Source organism: Magnolia sinica, chromosome 2 (assembly GCF_029962835.1).
Source record: "Magnolia sinica isolate HGM2019 chromosome 2, MsV1, whole genome shotgun sequence".
NCBI lineage: Eukaryota > Viridiplantae > Streptophyta > Magnoliopsida > Magnoliales > Magnoliaceae > Magnolia > Magnolia sinica.
Genome location: NC_080574.1, coordinates 91,985,580 through 92,011,389, shown reverse-complemented (window position 1 = coordinate 92,011,389; position 25,810 = coordinate 91,985,580). Strand labels below are relative to the sequence as shown.

General features: G+C 41.0%; 1 protein-coding gene across 2 annotated transcripts in view; it reads left to right on the top strand.

The window, feature by feature from the left end:
- Nucleotides 1–20,566, top strand: part of LOC131237268 (E3 ubiquitin-protein ligase UPL3-like) — a 35,023-nt gene extending 14,457 nt beyond the window's left edge. Inside the window, exons 6-17 of one of the 2 annotated variants that reach the window (XM_058234958.1) lie at nucleotides 3,510–3,758; nucleotides 3,862–3,983; nucleotides 4,096–5,512; nucleotides 13,802–13,900; nucleotides 14,249–15,832; nucleotides 15,939–16,169; nucleotides 16,266–16,370; nucleotides 19,157–19,237; nucleotides 19,336–19,404; nucleotides 19,542–19,670; nucleotides 19,800–19,922; nucleotides 20,001–20,566. In XM_058234958.1, coding sequence (XP_058090941.1) covers nucleotides 3,510–3,758; nucleotides 3,862–3,983; nucleotides 4,096–5,512; nucleotides 13,802–13,900; nucleotides 14,249–15,832; nucleotides 15,939–16,169; nucleotides 16,266–16,370; nucleotides 19,157–19,237; nucleotides 19,336–19,404; nucleotides 19,542–19,670; nucleotides 19,800–19,922; nucleotides 20,001–20,066 — 4,275 coding nt within the window. In that variant the 3' untranslated portion in view covers nucleotides 20,067–20,566. The remainder of the gene's footprint in view (nucleotides 1–3,509; nucleotides 3,759–3,861; nucleotides 3,984–4,095; nucleotides 5,513–13,801; nucleotides 13,901–14,248; nucleotides 15,833–15,938; nucleotides 16,170–16,265; nucleotides 16,371–19,156; nucleotides 19,238–19,335; nucleotides 19,405–19,541; nucleotides 19,671–19,799; nucleotides 19,923–20,000) is intronic. The other variant, XM_058234959.1, reaches the window with a different exon arrangement.
- Nucleotides 20,567–25,810: the final 5,244 nt, after the last annotated feature.

Genomic DNA, 25,810 nt, shown 5'->3' with positions numbered 1-25,810 from the left:
TATTTCTTTTTTCTTTTAAACAAATCGGGATAGAAAAGAAAATAACAATTTAGAATTGAATATTTTCCTATTGATGGACTGATAAAAAAGTTATTGAGGTATAAATGTTATCTAAATATTATAGTTAGTACACGACCCATACACTTGTACAAATGCTAAAACCTGTGACTCACCCAGTGTTTGTAATATCGATAATATTGGCCTATATTATCGTTATCGCTGGCTGCCGATACAAAACTTTGTAGAATTCAATCGGAAATGAAAAAAGGGGGGGAATTCTTTGTATCGTACGATATATCCTATGATATCACAAAATATCGTGCAATATCGACGATATCGACTATATTTCACATCGTTTTCGGCGATATGAGGCAAAATCCTCTCTACTACCCCACAAATTTGATATATATATCTATATATATATATATATATATATATATCCTCAAGGTCCGCATCAGGTGCACCTTGGACTGGATTTTGTGGGCCAAACGTCGAGCATGTCGAATCGGGTAAGAAAACCTTATAAACCTTTTTTTTTCCCTTTCGAAGAGAAATTCTCTAGAAAAAACAAGATTTCTACCGAGGTTTTGGGGATTTTGGTAGGGATTTGGAAGAATAATGGAATTTGGGTGAGATTTTGGGGATTTTGAACTGATTCGAAATCGCACAGCCTCCGGAGCCTACGAAGAAGAAGACGAATCCAGAAGGGTTTCGTCGACTCCCTCCTTATCTAAGGAGTAGATTCGGTGCACTTTGGTCTATTTAAGATGGTGCGGCCCTTACGGTGGGGCCCACCTTAATGTATATATTTTGTATCCATTCCATCCATACATTTTTACATATCCATTTAGGTCATGAGACAAAGAATGGGGCAAATCCAACGCTCAAGGGGACCCATCACAGAAACCAATGGGGATTGAATGCTTACCATGACAAAACTTCTTGAGGGCCACAAAACTTTTTGATCGCACTGATATTTGTGTTTTCCTTAGTCCATATTTTCATGGACTTATGAACAGGTTGGATCACAAATAAACATTATGATGGGCCTGAGGAACATTTCAAGTTTTAACGATGGGCGTCACTGTCCCCGTTGTTTTCTATGGTGGGTTCCACTTGAGCTTTAGATCAACCTCATTCTTTGGCTGATGCCCTAAAATGATCTCTCTAAATGAATGGATGGTGTGGATACAACAAATACATCATGGTGGGGCCGACAGTCAGGGTCCCACTTACATCCCTCATCTGCGCGGACTGAGAGCAAATTAATTGTTACCCAGGAACAACTTAGTGGGTGTTACCGTAAGGTCCCCAATGTGTGGGACCCATCTGATGTATTTTTTATATATCCATATCGTCCATCTGTTTTTCCATCTCATTTTAGGACGTGATACCAAACCCTAAGAAGATCCCCGTTGTTTGATATAAAACTTTGGTGGATAATGAATGGCTCAACGGTAGTTTGCTCAATCCCCATGGTTTCTTCTCGTTTGGCCCACTTGGCTCTTATATTTAGCTCAATTTTGGCCGCATGTCCTAAAATGATCAGGCTAAATGTATGGATGGGGTGGATTCTAGGTTCTTAATGCAGGAACTTCCTGTTTTGGGATGCGGATTGTGTACTAATAGCGAAGTGGCTATTGAGGGTGCTATGTGGGCCCATATGATATGTGTTTTATACAAGCCGTCCATCTATTTTTCCAAATTAGTATAGAGCATGAGCTCAAAAATGAGGGAGATTCAAATCTCGAGTGGACCACATCACAAGAAAACAATGGTGATTGAAGGTCCACCATTAAAAACTTCCTAGGGCTCACTATAATTTTTATTTGTCATCCAACTTGTTCATTAGGTCATGCACACCTGGATGAAACATAAAACACAAATATTAGCTTAATCCAAAACTTTTGTGGCCTTAAGAAGTTTTTAATGGTGAGTGTTCAATCACCACTCTTTCCTGTGGTGTGGTCCATATGAGATTTGGATCTGCCTCATTTTTTGGCTCATGCCATAAAACATTCTAGAAAAATGGATGGATGGCGTGGATAGTACACATACATTATGGTGGGGTGTGCAATGTCAGTAGCCACCTTGCTACTCACGCTGTGAGTAGGCAATCCGCGTCCCTATTTCGGTGGATCCTCGGATCCACTCGGCCCTAACTATGGGGCCCACTGTAATGTATGTGCCTTACATCCACATTGGCCATTCATTCTGAAAGCTCATTTCTGGGCATGATCCTAAAAATGAAGCAGGTCCAAGTCTTAGGTGGACCATAGTACAGTTAACACTTAACAATAGTGATTGAATCCCCACCATTAAAACTACATGGGGTCCACCGGAATTTTTATTCGCCATCCAACCTGTTGGTAAGGTCACAAAGACGTAGACGGAGAGACCACACAAATATCAGCTTGATCCAAAGCTTTTGTGGCCCATAAAAAAGTTTATAATGGTCAATTACCACTATTTCCTGCATTATTGTCCACCTGAAAAAATTATTTAAAAAAAAAATATATTTTTAATTTACCTTCATTCAGCTGTGAATTGAGACTAATTACCACGTATTTAGTGGTGTATAATGAATTGAGCATCACATACACTCTCTGTGGGTCTAGGCCATAGCCAGTCATATCATTGATTGGTATGTTTTTTAAATTCTTGTATATCATTTCATTTTGAATGCATTGGTTGTGTTTTCATACATGTCTTGATATATTTATAAATGTTATGCATTATATTTGAATATAGATGCCTTAGTTCAATCAACGACGCATTGCTTAGGATCCTATACAAAGGAAACCTATTATGTGCACTTCTTTTTTGAGATTTTATGATTTAAAAGTGTGTATTAAGATCTTTTTTAATAATCCCTGAAGTTTCATTGAAAAATTCAACTATTTTCCCAATGTTTCCCCAATGTTTCCCAAAAAGGGCAATAAATTACGCGATACAAACGATATAATCCCCAGCGATAACCGATACGTATCTGTATCCCAAGGTCGCGATACTTTCCGCAATACCGATATTTCGAACACTGCTCTCACCAGTGTTGAAAGTTTGAAACTTAAGTTTGATGCTGTTACATCTACATCTTATTTGTTTCAATGGCATTCATCAAGAAGCCAAATGGATCTTATCTAATGTGGAACAAAACTATTTTGGGAGGAAAGATTCCATTATGTGGCTGGCAATGATGGATCCTAGATTGCAAGAAAAAGCACAATCATTCTTCTCTTTGTTCTTTGTACTAGTCATTCTCTAATTTGATATTAGCATAGAGCCCATCCATTTTCATGCAAACAAGAGTTGATCCATTTTCCTTTGTTGACTTGAAGATAGAAATATAGTTAGCACTGATTGCACTAAAATTCAGGTTTTCTGCTTCATTACTATGTTCCCTTGACTGGTTTTTTGTTAGATGTATGTGGCCTTTAATGAACGTTTATGTTTCTCAATCCCATCAACTTTTTTGTTGAACTTTGAATTGTCTGAAATCTTTTATATAGATTTTTGAGATTGTGAACCTTGCGGATGAGCTTCTACCCCCACTGCCACAAGGAATGATTTCCCTCCCAGCCTGCTCTAATTATCTAATTAGAGGATCTGCTGCAAAGAAGTCTCCTGCCAGCAGCTCTGTGAAGCAAGATGATGCTAATGGAACTATGCCTGAGATTTCAGCTCGTGAGAAATTATTGCGTGAGCAACCTGAACTTCTGCAGCAATTTGGAATGGACCTTCTTCCTGTTCTAATACAGGTTTGTGCTTGGATAGACGTGGTTGCCTCATCCTTGTTTTTGCTCAAATTGTTTAATCATACGCCTTTCGTTTTTTGTTTTTTGTTTTTCCTTGGGGAAACAGATCTATGGATCCAGTGTTAATGGTCCAGTTCGCCACAAATGTCTGTCTGTTATTGGAAAGTTGATGTATTTCAGTACAGCTGATATGATTCAGTCTTTACTTGGTGTGACCAACATATCAAGGTATCCTTATCATGTTCCTCTTGACATGTCTTTTGGTGCTATGCTGATTTTCAAGTGTCCAAAAATGCTTAGTAAGAAGTATGAATGAATTGATTGTCCCTGTTCTTTTCAGCTTCTTAGCAGGTGTTTTAGCATGGAAAGATCCGCAAGTCTTGATTCCTGCTCTTCAGATTGCAGACATTCTCATGGAAAAGCTACCTGAAACTTTCTCCAAGATGTTTGTGAGAGAAGGGGTGGTTCATGCAGTTGATATGCTTATGTTGTCAGATTCTTCTAGTTCAGTTTCAGCCCAAGCATCAACTGCTGAAAAGGACAATGATGCTTTAGCTGGAACATCTTCACGTTCTCGACGTTATCGACGTCGTAGTGGTAGCTCAAACACTGATGGCAGTTCTTTGGAAGAATCAAAAGTTTCTGTTCCTGGAAGTGTTGGTTCACCACCTACATCAGTTGAAGTTCCATCTGTTAATTCTAGCCTTCGTGCTGCAGTTAGTGCCTGTGCCAAAGCTTTCAAAGATAAGTATTTTCCTGCAGATCCCACAGTAACTGAAGTTGGAGCGACAGATGATCTTCTACACTTGAAAAATCTCTGCATGAAGTTGAATGCCTGTGCTGAGGATCTCAAGATTAAAGCAAAGGGTAAATCTAAAGCTTCTGGACTTCTTCGTGTAATTGATATTTCGGCTATTACCGAGGAGCACTCAGTTGGTGTTATATCTGAGCTGCTAGCAGAACTAAGCAAAGGGGATGGTGTATCCACATTTGAGTTCATTGGTAGTGGAGTTGTTGCAGCTTTGCTGAATTATTTTTCTTGTGGAACCTTTTCCAAGGAGAGAACCTCAGAAGCTAACTTGCCCAAGCTTCGTCAACAGGCACTTAAAAGATTTAAGTCATTCATTGCAGTTGGCCTTCCTGCTGGCACTGAGGAAGGGAATGGAGCTCCTATGTCTGTGTTAGTGCAGAAGCTTCAAAATGCTTTATCCTCCTTGGAACGGTTTCCAGTTGTATTGAGCCATTCATCTAGATCGTCTTGTGGAAATGCACGTCTCTCCTCAGGGTTAAGTGCATTATCTCAGCCATTCAAGCTGCGCCTATGTAGAGCACAAGGTGAGAAATCTCTCCGTGACTATTCTTCAAATGTTGTACTCATTGATCCTTTGGCAAGTTTAGCTGCCGTTGAAGAATTCCTTTGGCCAAGAGTTCAACGAGGGGACTCTGGGCAGAAGCTGAAAAATTCTGAGCCTGGGTCAACTCCTGCTGCTTGTGCTTCATCACCATCTACATCTGTTCCTGCATCGTCTGGTCGCCGTCATTCAGTTAGGTCTAGGTCATCAGTGGCAATAGGAGGTGCAACTAGAAAGGAACCTCACAGCGGACTTGCAAGCTCATCTAAAGGAAAGGGTAAAGCTGTTCTGAAATCTGCTCCTGATGAGGCGAGAGGACCTCAAACAAGAAATGCTGCACGGAGAAGAGCAGCTTCAGATAAAGACACAAAAATGAAACCTGCACATGGGGACACTAGCTCTGAGGTATACTTCTTTAATAACATAATTTTTCTTGTTAAATGCTAGCTCAAGCATGGTATTTATTTATTTTTATCTTTCATGAATTTAGTCAAGTGAAGTGAAGGAGATGCAAGTATGATCTTGTTTCATAAACACCCTCTTATCTGCTTCCTTTGTCGAAAACTGCTTCTTGAAGTTCATTGATATTTCGAGCGGGGTTTCTATGAGGAGAAAATCCGTGATCTTTGTCTTACTGTAGAAAACTGCTTCTCTTCATGCCATGACAATTGTATTTTTTAGAACTTCATATTTCTTTGATCTCAAATTTATTTGTCCGAAAGATGCAAATACATCAATAAGAAAGAATCCCAGTACAAAGAGAATTGCCTGATTCTGTCATCAGTGTAGGAATTGGCAATCTTCTTCACACCAATCTCAACATGTGCAAATGGACTTGGTCCATTATGCAACTCTCAGAGCTCATGAAATACAAAGGACAACCTCTAAGGCTTGGGGTATTTGTTTGAAGCCCTGAAATAATATTCCTTTGTGGATCTTTGTTCCTCTAACCATTTTAGGTTACGATTGGATAATCAGACTGTTTACCCAATATCCATCCACTTTTGAAAAACCTGATTCCTGGGCTAAAAATTAGGTTTTCATAAAAGTTAGCAGTTTGTGAGTTTTTGGAAAGGAAGTCCATTAGGCAACTCTTAGAGCTTATGAAATACAAAGGACAGCCTCTAAGGCTTGGAGTATTTGTTTGAAGCCTTGAAATAATATTTTTTGTGCATCTTTATTCCTCTAACTGTCTTAGGTTACAATTGGACAATCAGATTGTTTACCCAATATGATGCAGACATCCATAGCTGGATTTGCATCATTCTACATCAAAATATCCATCCAGTTTTGAAAAACCTGATTCCTGGGCTAAAAATTAGGTTTTCATAAAAGTTAGTAGTTTGATAGTTTTTGGTAAGGAAACATGATGCTGTACATTAGCGATGGGGGAGGAGCCTCTTGCACAGAGATTTCCAAATTTGTTATCCCTCAGGTTTGCAAACGGCAGGGAGAAGAGGGAAGGTTACATGACATTTCAATTTCAGAGGGAATGTGTGGGATCATGATATCCCAATTATCCAAGACTTTCTGGCAACTCTCGGTAGTATTTATCTCTTGAGGAACGATGCTGAAGGTATATTTGGTCCCCCTCTGTTGGAATTTTAATTTTCTTTTTATTTATTTATTTATAAAGGTTTTGGGCTTAAGAAGGGGTAGATGAGGGGCCATAAACCGAAGAAAGGATCCACTTAAAGTTAGAGGAGGAATGCTTAAGAACAATTGAGGATGAGTAAGATCCTAAGAGGGAGTCTTCCTTGATCCAATGATTAGAGCCCCAAGCCAATAAGATTACCCTAGAGGATTTGACCGCATCAAGAGAAATCCAACGTTTATTATGAGAACCCCAAATAGGATCAAGGTCGAAGCTATTTACTGGTTGGAGCTTTGTCTCAATGGCAATAATTTGAGCTTTGAACTTGCGGGGAAGGTCTTTGACCATGGTTTTCTTGCTATTGCTACCAAGGCCCCTAACATTCTAGGAGATAATCTTCATGGGGAAACAATCTTACCTATTTTGCCTTTCGAGGCCAATCTGGAGTTGGAGCCTGACTCATAATTCATCAAAGATTGAAGCCTAACAAGCTCCCTCTAGCCTTTCGAAGACTTGGGAGTTGAGTTTGGTTGCGAGAGTAGCTTGGGCTCCCTAGTCTTCGATGAATTGGAAAAGGGCTATGTAATCCTCCTCCTTGTCCCCGAACAATAGTCCCATAGAAGTTCTGAAATCCATGAACAACTCCCTAATTTTTTGGGGATCTTTACATTTGGAAAGGATGGAAGAGGGGTTCCTTTCAGTTATGAGGGGATGTGGTTCGTGGTATTCGAAAGGAGGATTACCATCTTGGATACTCTGGAGAGGGGCAACTTCCAAAATAAGGGGAGTAGGCGAAGCGAAGCGAAGTAAGAGAGGGAGAAGAAAGGCTCAAATGGGCTGAACGCCTCCCTGATTTTTTTTTGGGATCCTTACATTTAGAAAGGATGGAAGAGGGGTTCCTTTCAGTTACGAGAAGAGGTGTTTTGTGGTATTCCAAAGGAGGATTATTGTCCTGGATAATATGGAGAGACAACTTCCAAAATGAGGGGAGGCAGCGAAGCGAAGTAAGAGAGTGAGGAAGGGTTTGAGTCTGATGAAGAGGGAATGGTGAGATGAAGAAAGGGTCGAAGGAGCTAAGCTTGCAAGATTGCTAGCTGAGGAGATGGGAGAAAAGGGGAGCTGAAGTCCGAAGAAGAGAAGGAGAAGAACAGTGAGGGGGAAGGGTTGAGATCATTCCTTAGAAGAAACGAACTAGGAGGGTAGGCTCAGATTGAAGGGGGGATGTTTCCCATAAAGATGGGGGAAGACTACTGTTTTTTGACCTCATGATTTAAGCGATCTTTGGGGAGATCTCGACCGTCCCCTTACTAGAGTTGGAGAGATCAAGAGGGGGGTGGCCAAGATAAGGCGACATGTGTCTTTGGCTTAGAATGTGGTCATCCGATTGAGAGGGGAGAGGGTCCTCCGAATCGACGATATCCAGGGAGAAAAGCTTTGGTTTAGGCGTGTCGTCTTCTTCGTTGGCAAAGGAGTTTGATTCTGACGGGGGGAGATTATGAGGTGGTTCAAACGTCAGACAACTCCACGTGTCACAGCTAGGGCATTTTCAAGAGGAGAAGAGAAAGAAGGTGATCCTTGAGCCCACCAACAACTTTCTTCGAGATGCGTCGTTTCGAGATGGGCTAAAGGTGACAAAGGCCTGATACATACGGGGGCGTTGGTAGCCTCGGGCTTCTCAACTTCCTTTCTCCGTCCGCCACATTAAGAAGCATGATAAGAAGAGGAATGATGAACCAAACAAATGTCACCAAAAGCCGATTCAACAGAATTGGACTGATCGTCCCTTGAGGCATGCTCAGATGCACGTGTGGAGGCAGGCTTGTGGGCTGTCGACCGTACTTAATTCTTCTCTTCGTCGGACCATAGAGCTTTCTGTGCTCCATCTACCGAGAACCCTGTCCTAGCCATGGTGTGCCGTAAAGGTTGTTACATAAAGGTAATGGTGGCAACCGTTACATGTTACGAGGTTGTAATGGTCGTAACAACCGTTATGGAAAAAATGACCCGTAATTGCCATTAACGGCACGTTACATCCCTTATAAAGGCCATAATAGCCCCGTAATGGTCTATTACGGGACATCTATAAGTTTTGCATATTTTTAAATCAACATTACGAGGCATATACAAGTTTTTTGGGAGTTTTTTCAATAAAAAAAATAATAAAAAAGAGAGACCGTTACGACCGTAACAGCCGTTATGCCCCGTATTGTAAAGGTAATAGTGGTGGCCGTTACGGCCACCGTTATCGTTACGGAACACCTTGGTCTTAGCAGAATCACCATAGATTCCAACCAAGAGAGATGAAGGGACTTCCAACCAAACTGAAATGAACAAGCAATTCTTATCGACTATGAATGGAATGAAATTGATTAAGGGGTCCAAATTCTTCTTCCAAATTAGAATAGGAGCCATCCAGAGATCCCATCCCGATTCTGTGGCTGGATTGAATTGTAATACTTCCCCAAAATAAGTACCCAAGGAATGCATGAACTCAAGGTTCCAAAAATCAAGGGGGATGCCTAAGAATTGAAACCAAACATCTGCTGAACAAAAAATGGAGTAGTCCTCCCATTTGCGAATAGAGATCACAACGTTGTCTGGATAGAGACCACCTGCCGGGAAGATACAGTTAAATTGGTGTTGAGTCTGAGGTTGAGGACGTCTCGATCTCTCAGAGGCTTAATATCAAAAATTCTGCTCTTGAGGATGCCTTTAGCCTCGATCCACTCCTTGATGGTGGTAGGGGTTTCCCCCTTCCTACTGAGTAAGATGACGCTGTGATTGTATTGAGCATCAGCTTCTGAAACTATCAATTTGTCTACTATCAGCTCTGGCCAGAACGAGGCGAGAATTTTCTTGACCATTGGGGGTCGCCTTCGCGCAGGAAGAGCCAGATCCACAAGTCTGCCAAGTGGATGACCAATGGGAGCCCTCGGTGGCTCCTTGCTGAGGGCCTTAGGTTGAAGACTGAAGCAAGCGATCTGAACTGAGATCCTTCAGAGTGATGCCTCCTCCAACTACGATATCTTAGAATGATAGACCCTCAACCCTATAGGTCACTTTTGTGCAGGAAGAGCCATCTCCACAGGTCTGCCAAGTGACCGATGGGAGCCTTTAGTGGCTCCTTGCTGAGGGTCTTAGGATGAGGACTGAAGCAAGCGAACTGAACTGAGATCCTCCGGAGTGATGATGAAGGGTAGAGATGGCAGAGTCCGCCGCGTTTTTGAACCCATGTGAGAGAAAGCAAGCTTTAAGTCCGAACTTCTAATTGTGTAATGGAGCTCGCCTCCTCTAGATCTGTTGCTGTTGTGAAGTTGATGCTGAGGGGCCTTCTCTGATTGTAGCGGGCTTGAACATGAAGATCTTGAGGGACTTCACAATAGGGAACAAGATCAATGGCCATCTTTTACTGAGCGCCGTTGTTCTTCCCTTCGAAGAACCCTTTTCCTTGATAATCGATTCTCTCTCACGAGATAGATCTTGCCCTCTCTTGGTCTCGGAGATACATCTCTTGGTCAAATCATAAATTGTCTTGCCCTCTCTCGAGAATATGGAATTGTGATGAATTATGATTTTGACGAGTAAAAAAGAAGAATAATTCCTTTAGGGATTTCAGAAATGGTTGCTTGACATTTATTGCCTACAGTAGAAGAAGAGTGGGAGTATAGTGATTCCTAACATAACGACTAGTAAAATGTTGGGCATAGGTCTTTTATTTTTATTCTTCTATTGCATCCTTGAAAAATTGTGGTTCGATCTTGAAGATAATTGGTATGTATTGAAGGTGAGACTCCCTTTTCAATTTGGTTGCATCAATTTCGGCGTCCGAGCAAGTTTCCTTGGAATTTTGTTTCTTTGTTTTATTTTCCACTTCTTCCCCATCATGAAAGCCTAAATTCTTAAACACCCAATATCCCCTCATTCCTCAACCCTAAATTGACAAATTTCTCCAAATTTCTTCACAAAAAGCTCTAATTTGGCACAACACATCGATAGTTCATGAGAACAGGTATATTGAGATGGATGTGGCTCTTACAGTTATAGCTCAGTGGGTCAAGTGGAGATGTGCCTCAGGAGTTTACGCAATCACTACAACTGATCAAATTGAAGGGGAGATTTTATAGGGCAAGTGTAGGGCCAACATACATGTGTAGTTGAGAAACATGTTCATAGGATGAGTGTAGCTGAAATGAGGATGCTGAGAATCTTGAGATGCATGAATGGAAAAACGAGGAAGGAGAATTAGAAATGAATGCGCATTTGAGGGAATTTGGGAGTCACACAAAAAATGTATACAATGAGGGAAAGTAGACTTAGATGGTTTGTCTATGTGCAACAAAGACTAAGAGTTGAACTACTTAGGATTGAGTTGGTTCAAGTTGAAGGCTCAAAAAGGAGAAGGGGAAGGCCCAACAAGATGTAGGTGGAGCTAGTAACAAAGGATTGGATGACCTATGGTTTAATTGAGGATATGATCCTTTGATAGAATGGAATGTTGAAACATGATTTTTGTAGCCGTCGCCAATTTGTTGGGATAGGGCTTAGATGATGATAATGACCACTTTTCCCCATCTTTACACCCTAATATCCTTAAATTCTCTACTTAAAACACAAAGTGCTAAAATTTCCTGTCTTAAGGGGTCGTTTGGATGGGAGTAAATGGAGGTGAACGGGAGGAATTGAGAGTAAATCGCTTCCGAGGTGTGGACATTTGTGTATCAACGCCTTTGTTTACTCATGCGACTCTCCAAGGGAACCCAAAAATGCATTTCACCCCATTTACTTCCAAATCTCTCCTTTAAGAGAAGATTTCATTTACATTTACTCTCAATTCATTTGATTTCCATGCATTTACTCCCATCCAAACACCACCGAGCAAGTCATTTACTCCCAATTCATTTACCTCCAATTCCATTTCCCATTTACCTCCATTTACAAGCTCCCAAACGAGCCCTAAAATCTCCAATCTTTCCAGAACCCTAAACCCTTTTTCCTTGAATTCTACTGCAGTGAACCAACATATTCCTTAACTTTGTGATGTGGTTGGAGGAAGATTGCTTGTAGACTTCATGCAATTATTCTTACTTAGATTCTTGTACATGTTACGTTTATCATTACCCATCTTCCATCTATTTGGATATCCATGCCTATCACAAGCAAGCTTCCCATTGCCTCAATCCTTACCCATCTTCCTGTTATCATCATGGCAATCCCTATCCATACCATTCTCATCGTTATAGAGGAACCTGCCATACAATGGCTATTTAGAAATGCTCCGTTGTGAGAAAACTATATTCGGGACCGAAGAAGGTTGAGAAGACGTGGGTGGAGGTGATAAGAGCAATCCAGGACTTCAATGAAATTAGAACTTTGTTGAAGAAGTTTTCCCAGGCTGCAATCAAGGACTTCAATGAAATTAGAACTTTGTTGAAGAAGTTTGCCCAGGCTTGCATGGATCACTCGGAGAGGCAACAAAAACTCAATGCATCTTAATTTGTGTATATAAAGATCCAAGGATGATGTCATCATCATCATCATCTAAGCCTTATCTGAATTAATTGGGGTCGGCTACATGAATCCTGTTGCGCCATTCCACTCTATCAGGGGCCAAAACTTCAGTTAGACCATATGTCATTTAGTTTTTTCTTACTACCTCCTTCCATGTCCCACCTGCATTCTTGGTCATCCAAGGGATGGCATGTTTGACAAAATTGATGCGATCCAGGACGATGCATTCCAAAATTCCATTGTTGTATTATCTGATAAATTCGTGGATGTATCAATTGAGGTACCTGCCAATGGATCAACAAAAGGACTATATGAAGGATCGACTCAAATTGTCAGAAAAGGTGATGGTTGATCATCACAAAAGACAATAAAGTTTGTTGCTGTGACAAAATATAATAATCAAAGATGGTAGTGAGTGTACCTGGACCATGTGAAGGTGAGAGGGTATATGTGCAACGATGAGTAGAATGGGCATTGCAGCTGATGTAGAAGGAGACGTACTAGGTGAGACGTATTCATGGACATGAGAAAGAAGAGAGCAATCTGATAAATGTAGCCAAAGCTGACTCGGGGGCATTCACAATCAGCTTCCACAAAAGTGATGGGGAACTTGGTTGGAGGTGCATCAGAGTTACAGAGGCTGATGCCAGTTTCAAACACGAGAGATTCTTTTGAAGTCACGGGGACTTGATGCTATGAGGACCATACATGATCAATCAAAGGATGCTTCTAGGCCACACGAGCTGGTCGATCACAGATCTGGACCATCCAACGATCCATATTGGCTTTATTGTGGATCTGGGTCAACTCAAGGATCTGATGATGGATGGTCCACGCTTTTGGTATCAAATGATGTCAGAATAACATCAAATTGGCCTGTTTGAAAGCCTACTATGTTAGCTTTCAAGCAATCCCAAGATCACACAATTCATGCACGTTTGAGTGAATTATGGGTAATTTACTGTGAGCTTGTATGGTTGTCATTAGTTATGGTGATGTGTTTTAAGGAATGGGAGCTTAGTTTTGGTTTCTTTGGTTGAGAGGAGTCTATATTTATTGTAAGGCTCTAAAAAGCCATAGCTATTTATAACACTGAGCCATACCTATGGCCTTGTGAGGAATTATGATGTTGATTAATTAAAAAAGAAGAAGATTTCTCCAGAGGATATCACAATTAGTTGCTTGGCATGTATTGCGTATTGTAGAAGAGTGGGGTAACATTTTGATTACCAGTTCTATTTCTCTGTTGCATGTGATGATGGGATAAGCTTAGATGATGATGATGATGATGGTGATGATGATGATAATGATGAAAATTATATGTGAAGAAATTTTGTGGGTTCTTGTTCAAGAAAAAATTATCTGAATTGAGACTCCCTTTTCCATTTGGTTAGGTCCATCATGGCCTTCCATATTATTTTAAGTGTTAAGTATGTGGACAATTATTGTTGAGGTTTTTGGACTTAACTGTTCTCTCTTCTTTCTTTACTCTTTTCCCCTTTCATCAGTTAGCACTTTTTGTTACAATGTTGATGCCATCAGGCTGTTGTCCTAACCATCATACAAAATTACGGTGCATTTATGTTTTGCAGGATGAGGAGTTGGATACCTCTCCCTTTGAGATTGATGATGCATTGGTGATTGAAGAGGACGATGTCTCAGAAGATGAAGATGATGATGACCATGGCGATGTATGCAGTTTAGCATTTGTTTTCCTTTGGTAGTGTATTATTTGTATGAGAGTTTTTGTTGCTACACAATCTCTTTAGAATCTTCTTGATATTGATTAACATGTAAATGTAGACTGTAAAATTAAAATTCTTATTTTCACTTGCCCCATGACTTCCTCAGTCTCAATATTTGGTGCAAACCAGCATTTTACTGGAGACTAAATATTTGCCTCAAATATTGATGGGAATTATCTGATGCCCCAAGGAACCATGTATGCGTTTGGATTTTATTTATTTATTTATTAAATGTAAGTGGTGCATTATGTGAATCTTGTGCTGATGAATTCAGTATTTTTCATTCTCTTCCAGGTGCTAAGAGACGACTCTGTTCCTGTTTGTGTGCCAGAAAAGGTACATGATGTGAAACTAGGAGATGCAGCTGATGACGGTTCATCTGTTCCCGCTACAAGTGATAGCCAGACAAATCCGTCTTCTGGTTCTAGCAACAGGACATCCTCAGTTAGGGAGTCTGCTGAGCTCAAAACTGGGAGCTCATTTGGTTCCAAGGGTGCAATGTCATTTGCTGCAGCTGCCATGGCTGGGTTAGCATCTGTGAGTGGTAGAGGTATCAGGGGTGGTAGAGATCGTCGTGGACTTATTCTTGGTGGTTCAAATGAGCCTCCAAAATTATTTTTTTCAGCGGGTGGGAAGCAGCTTAACAGGCAGTTAACTATTTATCAGGCTATCCAACGTCAGCTTGTGCTGGATGAGGATGATGATGAAAGGTACACTGGTACTGATTTTCTGTCTAGTGATGGAAGTAGGCTATGGGGTGATGTTTATAACATCACATATCAGAAGGCAGACAGCCAAATTGACAGGGCTTCAGCTGGAGGTTTAACTTCTCCTCTGCCAAAGTCTGCCAAAGCTGGCCCTGCTTTAAATTCTGGCTCGGATACTCAATGGCAACAAACTTCTCTTCTGGATAGCATCTTGCAGGGGGAGCTTCCTTGTGATATGGAGAAATCTAACCCTACTTACAACATCTTGGCTTTGTTGCGTGTATTGGAGGGTTTGAATCAGCTCGCACCTCGGTTAAGAGTTCAGGCGGTTTCTGATGAATTTTCGGAAGGGAGGATTTCTAGTCTGGTCGATCTGAGTACAACTGGTGCCAAGGTTCCGCCAGAAGAGTTTATTAATAGCAAACTAACTCCCAAATTAGCTCGGCAAATCCAGGATGCTCTTGCATTGTGCAGTGGAAGTCTCCCTTCTTGGTGTTACCAGCTCACCAAAGCATGCCCTTTCCTCTTTCCTTTCGAAACAAGGAGACAGTACTTCTATTCAACAGCTTTTGGATTATCCCGTGCATTGCATCGACTTCAGCAGCAGCAGGGCGCTGATACTCATAACTCAACGAATGAGAGGGAGGTCCGTGTTGGCAGATTACAGCGTCAAAAAGTTCGTGTTTCCAGAAATCGTATATTGGATTCTGCTGTAAAAGTTATGGAGATGTATTCCAGCCAGAAGGCCGTTCTTGAAGTGGAGTATTTTGGTGAGGTTGGCACAGGATTGGGGCCGACACTGGAGTTTTATACCCTTTTAAGTCATGACCTACAAAAGGTTGGACTGGAAATGTGGAGATCTAATTCCTCATTGGGGAAGTCCGCAATGGAAATTGATGGTGATGAAGAGAAACAGAAAAACAAGGATACTTCTGATGGAAAGAAAATTGACCTAGATTTGGCTGTTGGGGCCAGACATCTCATACAAGCTCCTCTTGGGCTGTTTCCTCGTCCTTGGCCTCCAAATGCAGATACTTCTGATGGTAGTCAATTTTCCAAAGTCATTGAATATTTTCGTCTGGTTGGCCGAGTGATGGCAAAAGCTCTTCAAGATGGAAGAATGTTGGACCTGCCGTTGTCAACAGCATTTTATAAACTTGTGCTGGGACAGGTGAGCTTGACTGCAGATTCTTTTTTATTTTTGCCAACATTTACTGTTTACCATCTTTCTTTGAAGGTTTTGGATTAACAATTAGTAATCATCTTATTCTCTCCAGGAGCTTGATTTGCATGATATTCTTTCTTTTGATGTTGAGTTTGGGAAGATTTTGCGAGAAATGCAAGTCCTTGTTTATCGCAAACAATATCTAGAGGCAAGAGTCAGTAATGATCAGAAGGCAATTGCGGATTTGCGTTTCCGTGGTGCTCCTATTGAAGATCTGTGTCTAGATTTTACTCTTCCTGGTTACCCAGATTACATCCTAAAACCTGGGGAGGAAAACACACTGGTATTCCTCATGAATGAGCCTTTAACATCCTGTGTGCTTCAGTGATTTCAAGTTAGGACTTACTGAAATTTATTGTGGTTGTCTTATATTATACAGGTTGATATTATTAATTTGGAAGAATACATTTCCTTGGTAGTTGATGCAACTGTGAAGACTGGTATTATGCAACAAATGGAAGCATTTAGGGCAGGGTTCAATCAGGTAACTGTTTTTATGTTCTAAAATAAATATTTTATCCAATTATTGAGGCTTCTTTTGGGTTCATCTGTCATGTCTTTTGTGTGTGTGTGTGTGTGTGTGTGTGTGTGTGACATGACATGCGCCCAATTGGCTAAACTAGTCAAGAGTACACAAGATATGCTAGGTTGCGTTATAAGTTGTAACTGTGTCATCACTTGTAACTAGAGTTGCTTGATTAGTGGCACCTCTGTGTACTATGTTCTTCAAGGAGTCTGTCATACAATTTTAATTGAATATGTGCATTGTGTTTGATGCTATTTGTTTACCAACTATTTTGTTAATAGTCTTACCAAGTGAGAATCATAATGCCTTGTTTGCTATGTGGAGATGTTTGTTTTTTTTTCGAAGATGTTTAAATAGGGAATGCCACCCTACTTTGATCCCTGGATCGTGTTATTGGATTAGCGGACGCCACAAGACAAAGTAGTCGTACAAGGACATTCGGCTTACCAGAGGCAATGGCCTTCGCCTACGTCAAAGACAGCTGATTCGTCCTACTAACATGTCTTCTGCTGGGATTGGGTGTCTGGTGGTACCTTTTGCCAGAGCCCCTATTGGTTCAACCAACGGCTTGCTGCTCACCTGAGTATGCTAGTGCAATTAAGGAAGCCGCACAATGCCCAATGAGGAATCTAGCTTCCTGTGTATTCATCCAAATCAGATCCATGATAAAGTTATGGACACGTTCACGAAACCGGAAGTCTTTGATCCTCTCCAGCTCAAACCCAATAATCAAACAGTAGCTTTAGCAGTAATGGTTGGCGGTTTGACACTGAATGTTAGCAAGGCATTTGAAGTGTCAAAACCAACATAGAGAATTTGAAATTTTTTGGATGCTGGAATATTTGATATGGCTTGTTCAATCTTCAAAAAAAGAGAAAAAAGAAAGAAAAGGAATAAACAAGAATATTTGATATGGCTTGTGTGGCTCTATGGCCTAGTTTGCTTGCTTGGCTTCACCATTTGAGGTGTGCGTGTAATAGTTGTGTTGGGTTTAGTACTGGATGGGACCATGTTAACATGCGAGTGTAGTCAATGTGAGGCTCCGCCATGGCCGGTTCCTAGATCCTAGTGTCATATCTCGAGTGCTTCCCCAAGTGCATACTATGCAGCACTCGCACACAACCTTTTTGTGAACGAGTCAGCCTACCACCATGGTGTAGTCAAGCTATTTGAAGAGTAGAGTACACAAGAGAGCCTTCAAGGTAAGAGAACTTGTTGCACTAGAACTCAAGAATGAGGTTTTTGAGGTTAGTTACAAATGAGGACCCGTCTTCCTTATATAGACATAAGATCCTTTTAGCTACTTTACATGGATGGCTAAGATGAGGCTTGTGGTGGTCATCCTGCGGCTAGGAAAACTTTAGAAACCATCTAGATAATTCTACAGTCTCTACAAGACCCCACTAGAGAACTCCAGAACATGCTAGAAATCTCTACAATACATTCTTCTACCACTCCAGAATTTTCTACACACGTATAAAATGCCTAGTTTCGTGGAATAGCCTCCTTGAAATTTCTGGTCTGTCTTTGACATCAGTTAAAAGATGAAGATTGATGCCCTATGGGTTGCCAATCATGAAACTTTTGCTGATCTACCTTTTAAAAGCCAACCTCAAATTTTTGGCAGGAGCTGAAGATAATTTTGATGATCTGGTTTGGCTGGTGTTCTGTTCTTCCAAGTTTTAGCCAAATAACAATCTTCCACATTTAAAACGTAGTGGAGAAAATAGTAAAAAAGAAAAAAGCTTGACAGGTTTTCTAAAATATGTAGATTTCCCAAGTTAGAACTTCAATTTTATTGTAGATTGGATGAATGATTATGATAACTAAAACTGCGAGGAGGTAACTAGTGAGAGAAAAAGTTTTCAAACATTGAGAAGAACACAAGGTAAAATCCCTGATTACAGAAATTATCTAAGAACCCCACTCAGAAGTCTCCGCTGATTTAGTAACTGTTTTGGAAATTTAGTGGATACTGTCAGTATAAGGAGATCCTTTAAATCTCAGAATTTGTAGGTTTGAACCAAACTGAAAGGTTTGTTCAGGTTGGACCATGAACTTAGGCTTGATTTGGCATTTCAATGGAAAATTCATGGTTTGGGGCAATAGTCGGAATTTGAAAGGAAACAATTGCACATCTTTCCGTTAATTCACTTGGATCTAAAGCCTACCAATAGACTACACACTGGGTTGGCCATTTGGTCTGTTTAATTTTTTTGCTATATATAAATTTCTTATGTCAAGCCAAAGGATCCTCGCCCTCGTACTTCCCTCCATTCTCTTGGTGTTGAAGATTGTCCAGGTGTTGGGTGTCATTATGTATCTAGCTGTCTATCTTACTTGACCTCCAAATCTAAGTAATTTATTTATTTTATATTAGTATTTTGTTTACAATTTTTTCCTCTCATACTTCCACAATTGTTAAAGTATTCAGGTATGGCTGATCCATATTCTACACGGATCAAATATCGGACCGGTTTTGACTTATTCGACATGGGTACTCAATTGGGATATGAGGATCCACATCATGGATTTGACTCTTGTATCTGGTTTGTTCTCTTTTGGTATTTTGACTTCATCAGCATGGTGATTGATGGTTATAAATGGATCAAATAAATATAGTCAATGGATAGAAATATGTGTGGTCTTTCTGCGGTTTGTCAGTTCTCTTGTGGATGCAGATATGATATTTTCGTAGGGTTCTATTTCTTGGCTCTGTGTTGAGATTATTTCTATCATTTCAGGTCTTTGACATGACATCTCTTCAAATCTTTTCTCCACACGAACTAGATTACTTACTCTGTGGCCGTAGAGAATTGTGGGCGGTAATTTGCTCATTCTCTTTTCAGATCTTTATAAATGTTTGCAATTTTTGAAGATTGCACAGCTTGGTGTATTTAAGAAATAATCCCTATTATTTCAGGCTGAGACGCTGGCGGATCATATAAAATTTGATCATGGATACACTGCTAAGAGCCCTCCAATTGTTAATGTAAGCTCCCTTCTTTCCAGATTTAGGGAAGCTGATTTCAATGTAATTTTACTCACTTCTCACCAATTTGCGACTCAAATGGCTTGCTTTTTTGTTATTTATATATTTATAATTTATTTGTTTTTGTTTTGTTTTAGTTACTTGAGATCATGGGAGAATTCACCCCAGAGCAGCAGCGTGCATTCTGCCAATTTGTTACTGGTGCTCCTAGGCTTCCACCAGGTGGTCTGGCTGTGTTAAATCCAAAGCTGACCATTGTGAGAAAGGTATTGAAACCAATGGGTGTATCTAACGCTCCATTTTTTTTTCCTTTGTTTCCTTCACTACTAGATACTAGTTTCCATGTTGTGGTTATGTATTTCTGTGTTAATACTTGTATGTCTGTCTAATTACAGCATTCTTCAACTACAACAAACACAATGGCAAATGGAACCGGGCCTTCTGAAACAGCTGATGATGATTTGCCCAGTGTTATGACTTGTGCGAATTACCTCAAGCTTCCCCCCTATTCAACCAAGGTCCTATTTCATCTACACATTGTATATTTTTAATTTCTTTCTTCCTGCTATTTACTGATTCCTATTCTCCCTTTTCAGGAACTTATGTACAAGAAACTACTTTACGCCATCAGTGAAGGACAAGGATCATTTGACCTGTCGTAAGGATGAGGCTACCTGTTCAGTACCCATTCTGGTGTTTTAGGTCGGAAATTTCTCACCTACTGGTTTTGATGTTGTATGCCCTATTTTGCTGATTGAACAGTTCCTTGAATTCCCCCAAACCATCAGATGGAGGTCAGTTTGTTTCTTTTCGAGGCCATATCTGATGCTTATCTTCTTGGATTTTGGGGGTCTCATGCCGCCCTCTGATTTATTGCCTTCCTGTAAATTCTCATTCATCTAGCACAACGGTTCATCACATATTCCTCATCTTTTTGTTTACTTTCCTTTTTTATTCTTCAATAAATATTTTCTCACTGTCGGTTCAGTTTCGACCGGTTACATGTCACAAGATGCCTCAAAGAGGAGGATGCAGAGCTTGTTTCTGCTAATGATTGTAAATAAGCAAAACTTCCCTTCTTGTTTTTCATTTTCTGACTTTTGCAATAGCTTATACTGTATGGACTGATCAGGATGGAAGAAGAATAGGTTTTTGACATGAATTTTGGAATTGTGCAACATTTCTTTTGTTATAACTCTACAGAACCTTTAGAACATGTAATTATTTTTCTGACTTTGATGATGTGGTTGTGGGTGGTAATGCGCACAGCCAACATTGAAAACAAAATTGAAAGAACGAACACACTCACCACAGCTCACTGAATTTCGAAACTACTTTGTGATATTTATTTATTTTTTCGGTCATAGGCAATTCTTCTTCTCAACCATCAATTGGGGCTGCGCATTGAATGTTGGTTATTTTGTCACAACTGCAAGCCTTTTAGAAGCTATTACTGCAGTGCGTAGAATCTGACCAAATGCATTAAAATCATAAGCTATCCAGGGTGGAGCCTATTTGATAGATCTTTGATGATGATTTGACATTTGTTTTTTCATTGATGTATCTTGACTGCCCCATTTTCATTTTAAATTCATCAAGATGTTGACCGTCTGATCACTGTCATTTCGAACAAATGGAGTATCAGGAAATAACAATTCGCCGTCCTGCATATCGTCTAAAATATTTGGGACACTATACATCACCCATGTGGTGGGGACATCAAAGCACTGATTGGTTGTTCACCCATGTCAACGTTCTTGGGAACTATGTTGACTTGTCCATCGATCTGGGCCATCAAATATGGTGGCCTCATTAAAAATGAAAATGCTACCCTAAGTTGTAGGTTTGGTGGTGGGCGTACCTTCCAGTAAGTCTGCCCTGTTATTTTTGCATCATTTTTTTTTTTTTTAATTATTTTTTTATAAATTTTTTGTTAAAGAAAAAAGTGGTGCGTGCGAGTCTTCAGTCGCATGCTAGGCATGATTATAGAGTAACCTCAACTGATGCCCAAATCGTTAAGAGCATAACAGAAAAAATGTATTGAGAAGACCAACTGTCAGATTTCTCTCTTTAAATTTGGAGAATTTGCTATTTTACTTTTTAACAATCCCTTTGGTGGGCGTAAATAAATGGTTAGAATTGATTGATGAGAGCTACTCTAGATATATGCTACATCAGTGGGACCCATGATGGAGGTTTTAGATATATATGCAACGCTCGTGCTACATGAAAGAGGATGAATCACCACTCTATGCAATGGTGCAAAACTTGCGTAAGGGCATGCTTGTTTTAGTCCACATTTTGCGGATTTAATGGGGCGTCCGCAATCATTATGAACACCATGTGTTTGCCACGGAGGGAAATTTCGGACCAATTAGTCTTTTTTACCTTTCATTTATTACCTCTGTAAATAAGCCATTTTCAAGAAAATACCGTGTAATCTTCCTTAGCCGTTAATAACTGAAGTAAACAATATTCCCTTTATTGGCGCTTAGTTTTTGGCTGTATGTGTGCGAGAAACTAGAATTGAAATTGCGGCTCAATTCCAACCAAACAGTCATGACCCCAAGCAATTCAAATTGAACAGCTATGACCCCAAGTACCAAGACATGTAATGTTTATGATCGAGATTTGATGAAATTGGTCGTTTATTTAGCCACTTGTTCAATGTGTAAACTGGATGAGGCAGCTTCATTCAGAGGTGGGTTTCATGATGGAATGTAAAAAACAGATGGAAAGTAAAGAATTACACTAAAAAATGTAATTTTCTTGACATGAAAAGTAAATAATTATACTATGGAATGTAAATTGATTGATAATTGAAAGATAATGTTTGGTTTGATTTGGTTGGTATGAGACGGAATCTTTTTATTGAATTCTTTTGTTATTTATAACCTTAATCAGGCTTTCTGGATTCTTCCCACATTTCGACGGTTGCCATAACCGCTTACCATTACTTCCTCTGTTTCTTCTTTTGCAATTTGTCTTGTAGCTCCTTAACAATTGCTCCTCCATCGGTCGCTCTAAATATTGACGCGACACTGTTTGATATGTCCCAGCTATTGTTTGCGAAGAATTCCTTTCAAATATTCAAATACACCATACGTATTTATACTTATCATACGTAATTTACCTTGATTGGCTCTCATGAGGAATGATAATTGTTATGGGTAAAATTGGACCGACCGAGTAACGAAGATCCAATAAAAGACAACAAGGCAAATGGCTCGGATGAGGGATCAAATAAGAGCTCGACCTCGAAAAGCTGAGCACGACCTCCGCAATCAGTTCGAGCACCGATCATGACCGATGGCCTCAGTCAGTTATTTAACATTTTACTATCGTGACCAAGGAACAACTATAAGAACCGACCCAATCTTAAAGATAGGCCTTGACCACGATCAACAGTTAAACTCGGTTTACAGGATCTCGGCCAACCCGACTTAGAGGTCAGCATCAGCTGTTGACCTCAACCTCCTCGGATGTCGATCATTGGGAGATACTCCTCTGTGTACAGGAGGATTACCTTCTCGTGATTTTCGCCGAAGATCCCGCCTTGATAATCATTACATATCCGGAAGATGATCCCTCTTCAAATACGTATATGCTTAACAGAGGCATTGCCATATACATTAAATGTATCAAGAGACAATAAATAAGAACCTCACCTACGGTAGAAGGTATGCACAATAACCCTAATACGACTAGACTCAGAGTGCTTATTCTAACTTAGGCATCGGAGGGTCCCTGGCTATAATCAGAGCCCCCATTTTTGTTTGGTTTTGTAGGTACACGATGGTCTAGCAAGGACGACCAGATTTCAACATCAATAGTTTGACGTCATTTGTTAGAATCGACAACCAAGACACCTTGAATTCACTTCTTGTATCTCCATTTACTCTATAATAGTGAAAGGAAGGAAGAGAGCCTTGGCCGCTATTGCCGCACAAGCCCCCGCACAAGAAGAGCAGCATGTTAGTGCCTGCACGGAGGCCTTGTAGCCGGGGAAGTTGACTCCCCTCCTTGGAAAATCAGGTCGAGGTCTTAACCGGCAATATAAACCGCATAATGAGAGTACTAAAAAGGTAGAATCCACCTCTTGATCATGGAGCAGAAGCGGATGCAACAACCAAGCTATCTCGATCCCCTTAAGTACCTAACGACTCACGCATAATCAAGCAGTGACCTAGGTAACATAGCCATGCACCCACACACACTGTGGTAACCACCACGCTCGTTGATTCCGACCTACGCCATACGCTGGAAAAAAGAAAGCGTGGGAAAGCTCCCAAGGTGATAACAGAGAACGAGGTCCCGTGGGAGGCTGAGCTTAAGGAGATCTGAGGACAACTTGACGACATTCAATAAGTGTACTGCGCTCGACCTTAGTTGAGGCCATGTTGGAGGAAACGAAATCACTATTTATCGACGACATCATGAGATCTCAACTTCTGCCGAGATTCCTGCCTCAAATCATTCCTTACTCTAGAGCCGGAGATCTGGCTGAGCACCTGGAATCCTTCAGGGTATGAATGGAGTTACACGGAGCCTCTAGCTCAGTGATGTGTCAGGCATTCTCCCTAACCTTGTTAGGAGCAGTGTGAAAGTGGTAAACAGCTGAAACCAAAGTCAATTATCTCCTTCGCCCATCTCAGTAAAACCTTCATCACGCAGTTTATCGGAGGGAAAGATAGAAGGAAGCCAGGGACCCACCTCCTCACTATTACCTAAAGGGTGGACGAGCTACTGAAAGACTACACTATTCGTTTTAACGAGGAGGCAGTGCAGGTGGATGGTTACCCCGATCAGATAGCTCTGGCCCCCATGATATTTAGCCTACGGGAAGGAAAGTTCCTCTTTTCAATTGGCAAGAACCCTCCGACCACCTTAGCCGACCTTCTTAATCGAGCTCAGAAGTAATCTAACGCTGATGAACTCTTTTGCTTGAGAAAAGCCACTCGAAGCTCGGGAAGCTCAACCAAGGACATAAAGCGTAAGGAGGAGAGAGAACCCCTCACTGTCAACAACAAGAAGAGAAAGGACGACGATCCAAAGAAAGGCTCACGTCCTAATTGATGACTAGAAAGTAGGTTTCGTTGTTATACTCCGCTAAACGCTACTCCCGAGTAGGTTCTTATGGAAATTCACAACAAAAGGATCCTGAAGTGGCCGAGCAGGATGAAGGCCGATGCGGACAAGAGAGACAAACAAAAGTATTGCCACTTCCACCGTGACCATGACCACACTACTGCCGATTGCTTCGATCTCAAGGAAGAGATTGAGTCATTAATTCGGGGCAAACATCTGCTGGAGAATGTTTATAGAAGAAGGGATGAATGATCGGACAAGAGGGACGAACAACAAGGCGATGAGAACAACAACGAAGAGACAAGTAAGATGCGCACAATCTTTGGAGGACCCGCGGGGATCGGAGACTCAAACAGAGCTCACAGGGCTCATGCTCAGAGCATCAATAGTAACAGCACAAAGCATCACATTCATCTCATAAGTAAAGCTGTGAAAGATTAGAAGTTAATTCCCTGTAGCTTGACCTTTATTGAGGAAGATGCCTGAGGAATCCATCACCTACACAACGATGCCTTGGTGGTGACCATGACAGTGGCCAATCATAAGGTGCACTGTATATTGGTGGACACTGGCAACTCGGCTGACATCCTCTTTGTTGCCGCCTTCGACAAGATGAGGATTGGGAGATCTCGACTACGTCTCGTCCTAACTCCCTTGGATTTATGGGAGAGAAGGTCACCTCCGAAGGAAGTATACTGCTGCCCAGGACTGCAGGAGAGGGTCACAACCAGACCACCATGATGATCGACTTCCTCGTAGTCGACTATCCTTTTCTATATAATATCGTTTTGGGACAACCATCCCTCAACATCATGCGAGCAATAGTGTCCTCCTATCATCTAATGATGAAGTTCTCGACTGAGCATGGGGTCGGTCAAGTCAGAGGTGATCAACACGAGATTTGATAGTGCTATTCAACGACATTAAGGGAAAATGCACAACAACATATGACGACGATCACCTCCCTTGACCCCCAAGAAGAATCAACTGAAAGAGGGTCTCCTGTGGAAGATTTGGTCGTTATACCCCTTTGCAAGGCTGACTTGACCTGCACAATTCAAGTCGGTTCGTCATTAGCCCCAGTCACCGAGAGGAGATTGTCAGCCTACTAAAGAGACACGTTGACATCTTCACATGGTCCCACCAGACATGCTCGACATCAAATCAGAGGTGATGGTTTACACATTAAATGTCAACCCGACCATCGACCAGTGAGGCAGAAATGATGAGCATTCGAACCAGAATGGTATGCCATCATTGGTGAGGAGGTCGACAGGCTTCTAGAGGTCGGATTCATTGAAGACATCTACTACCCTGA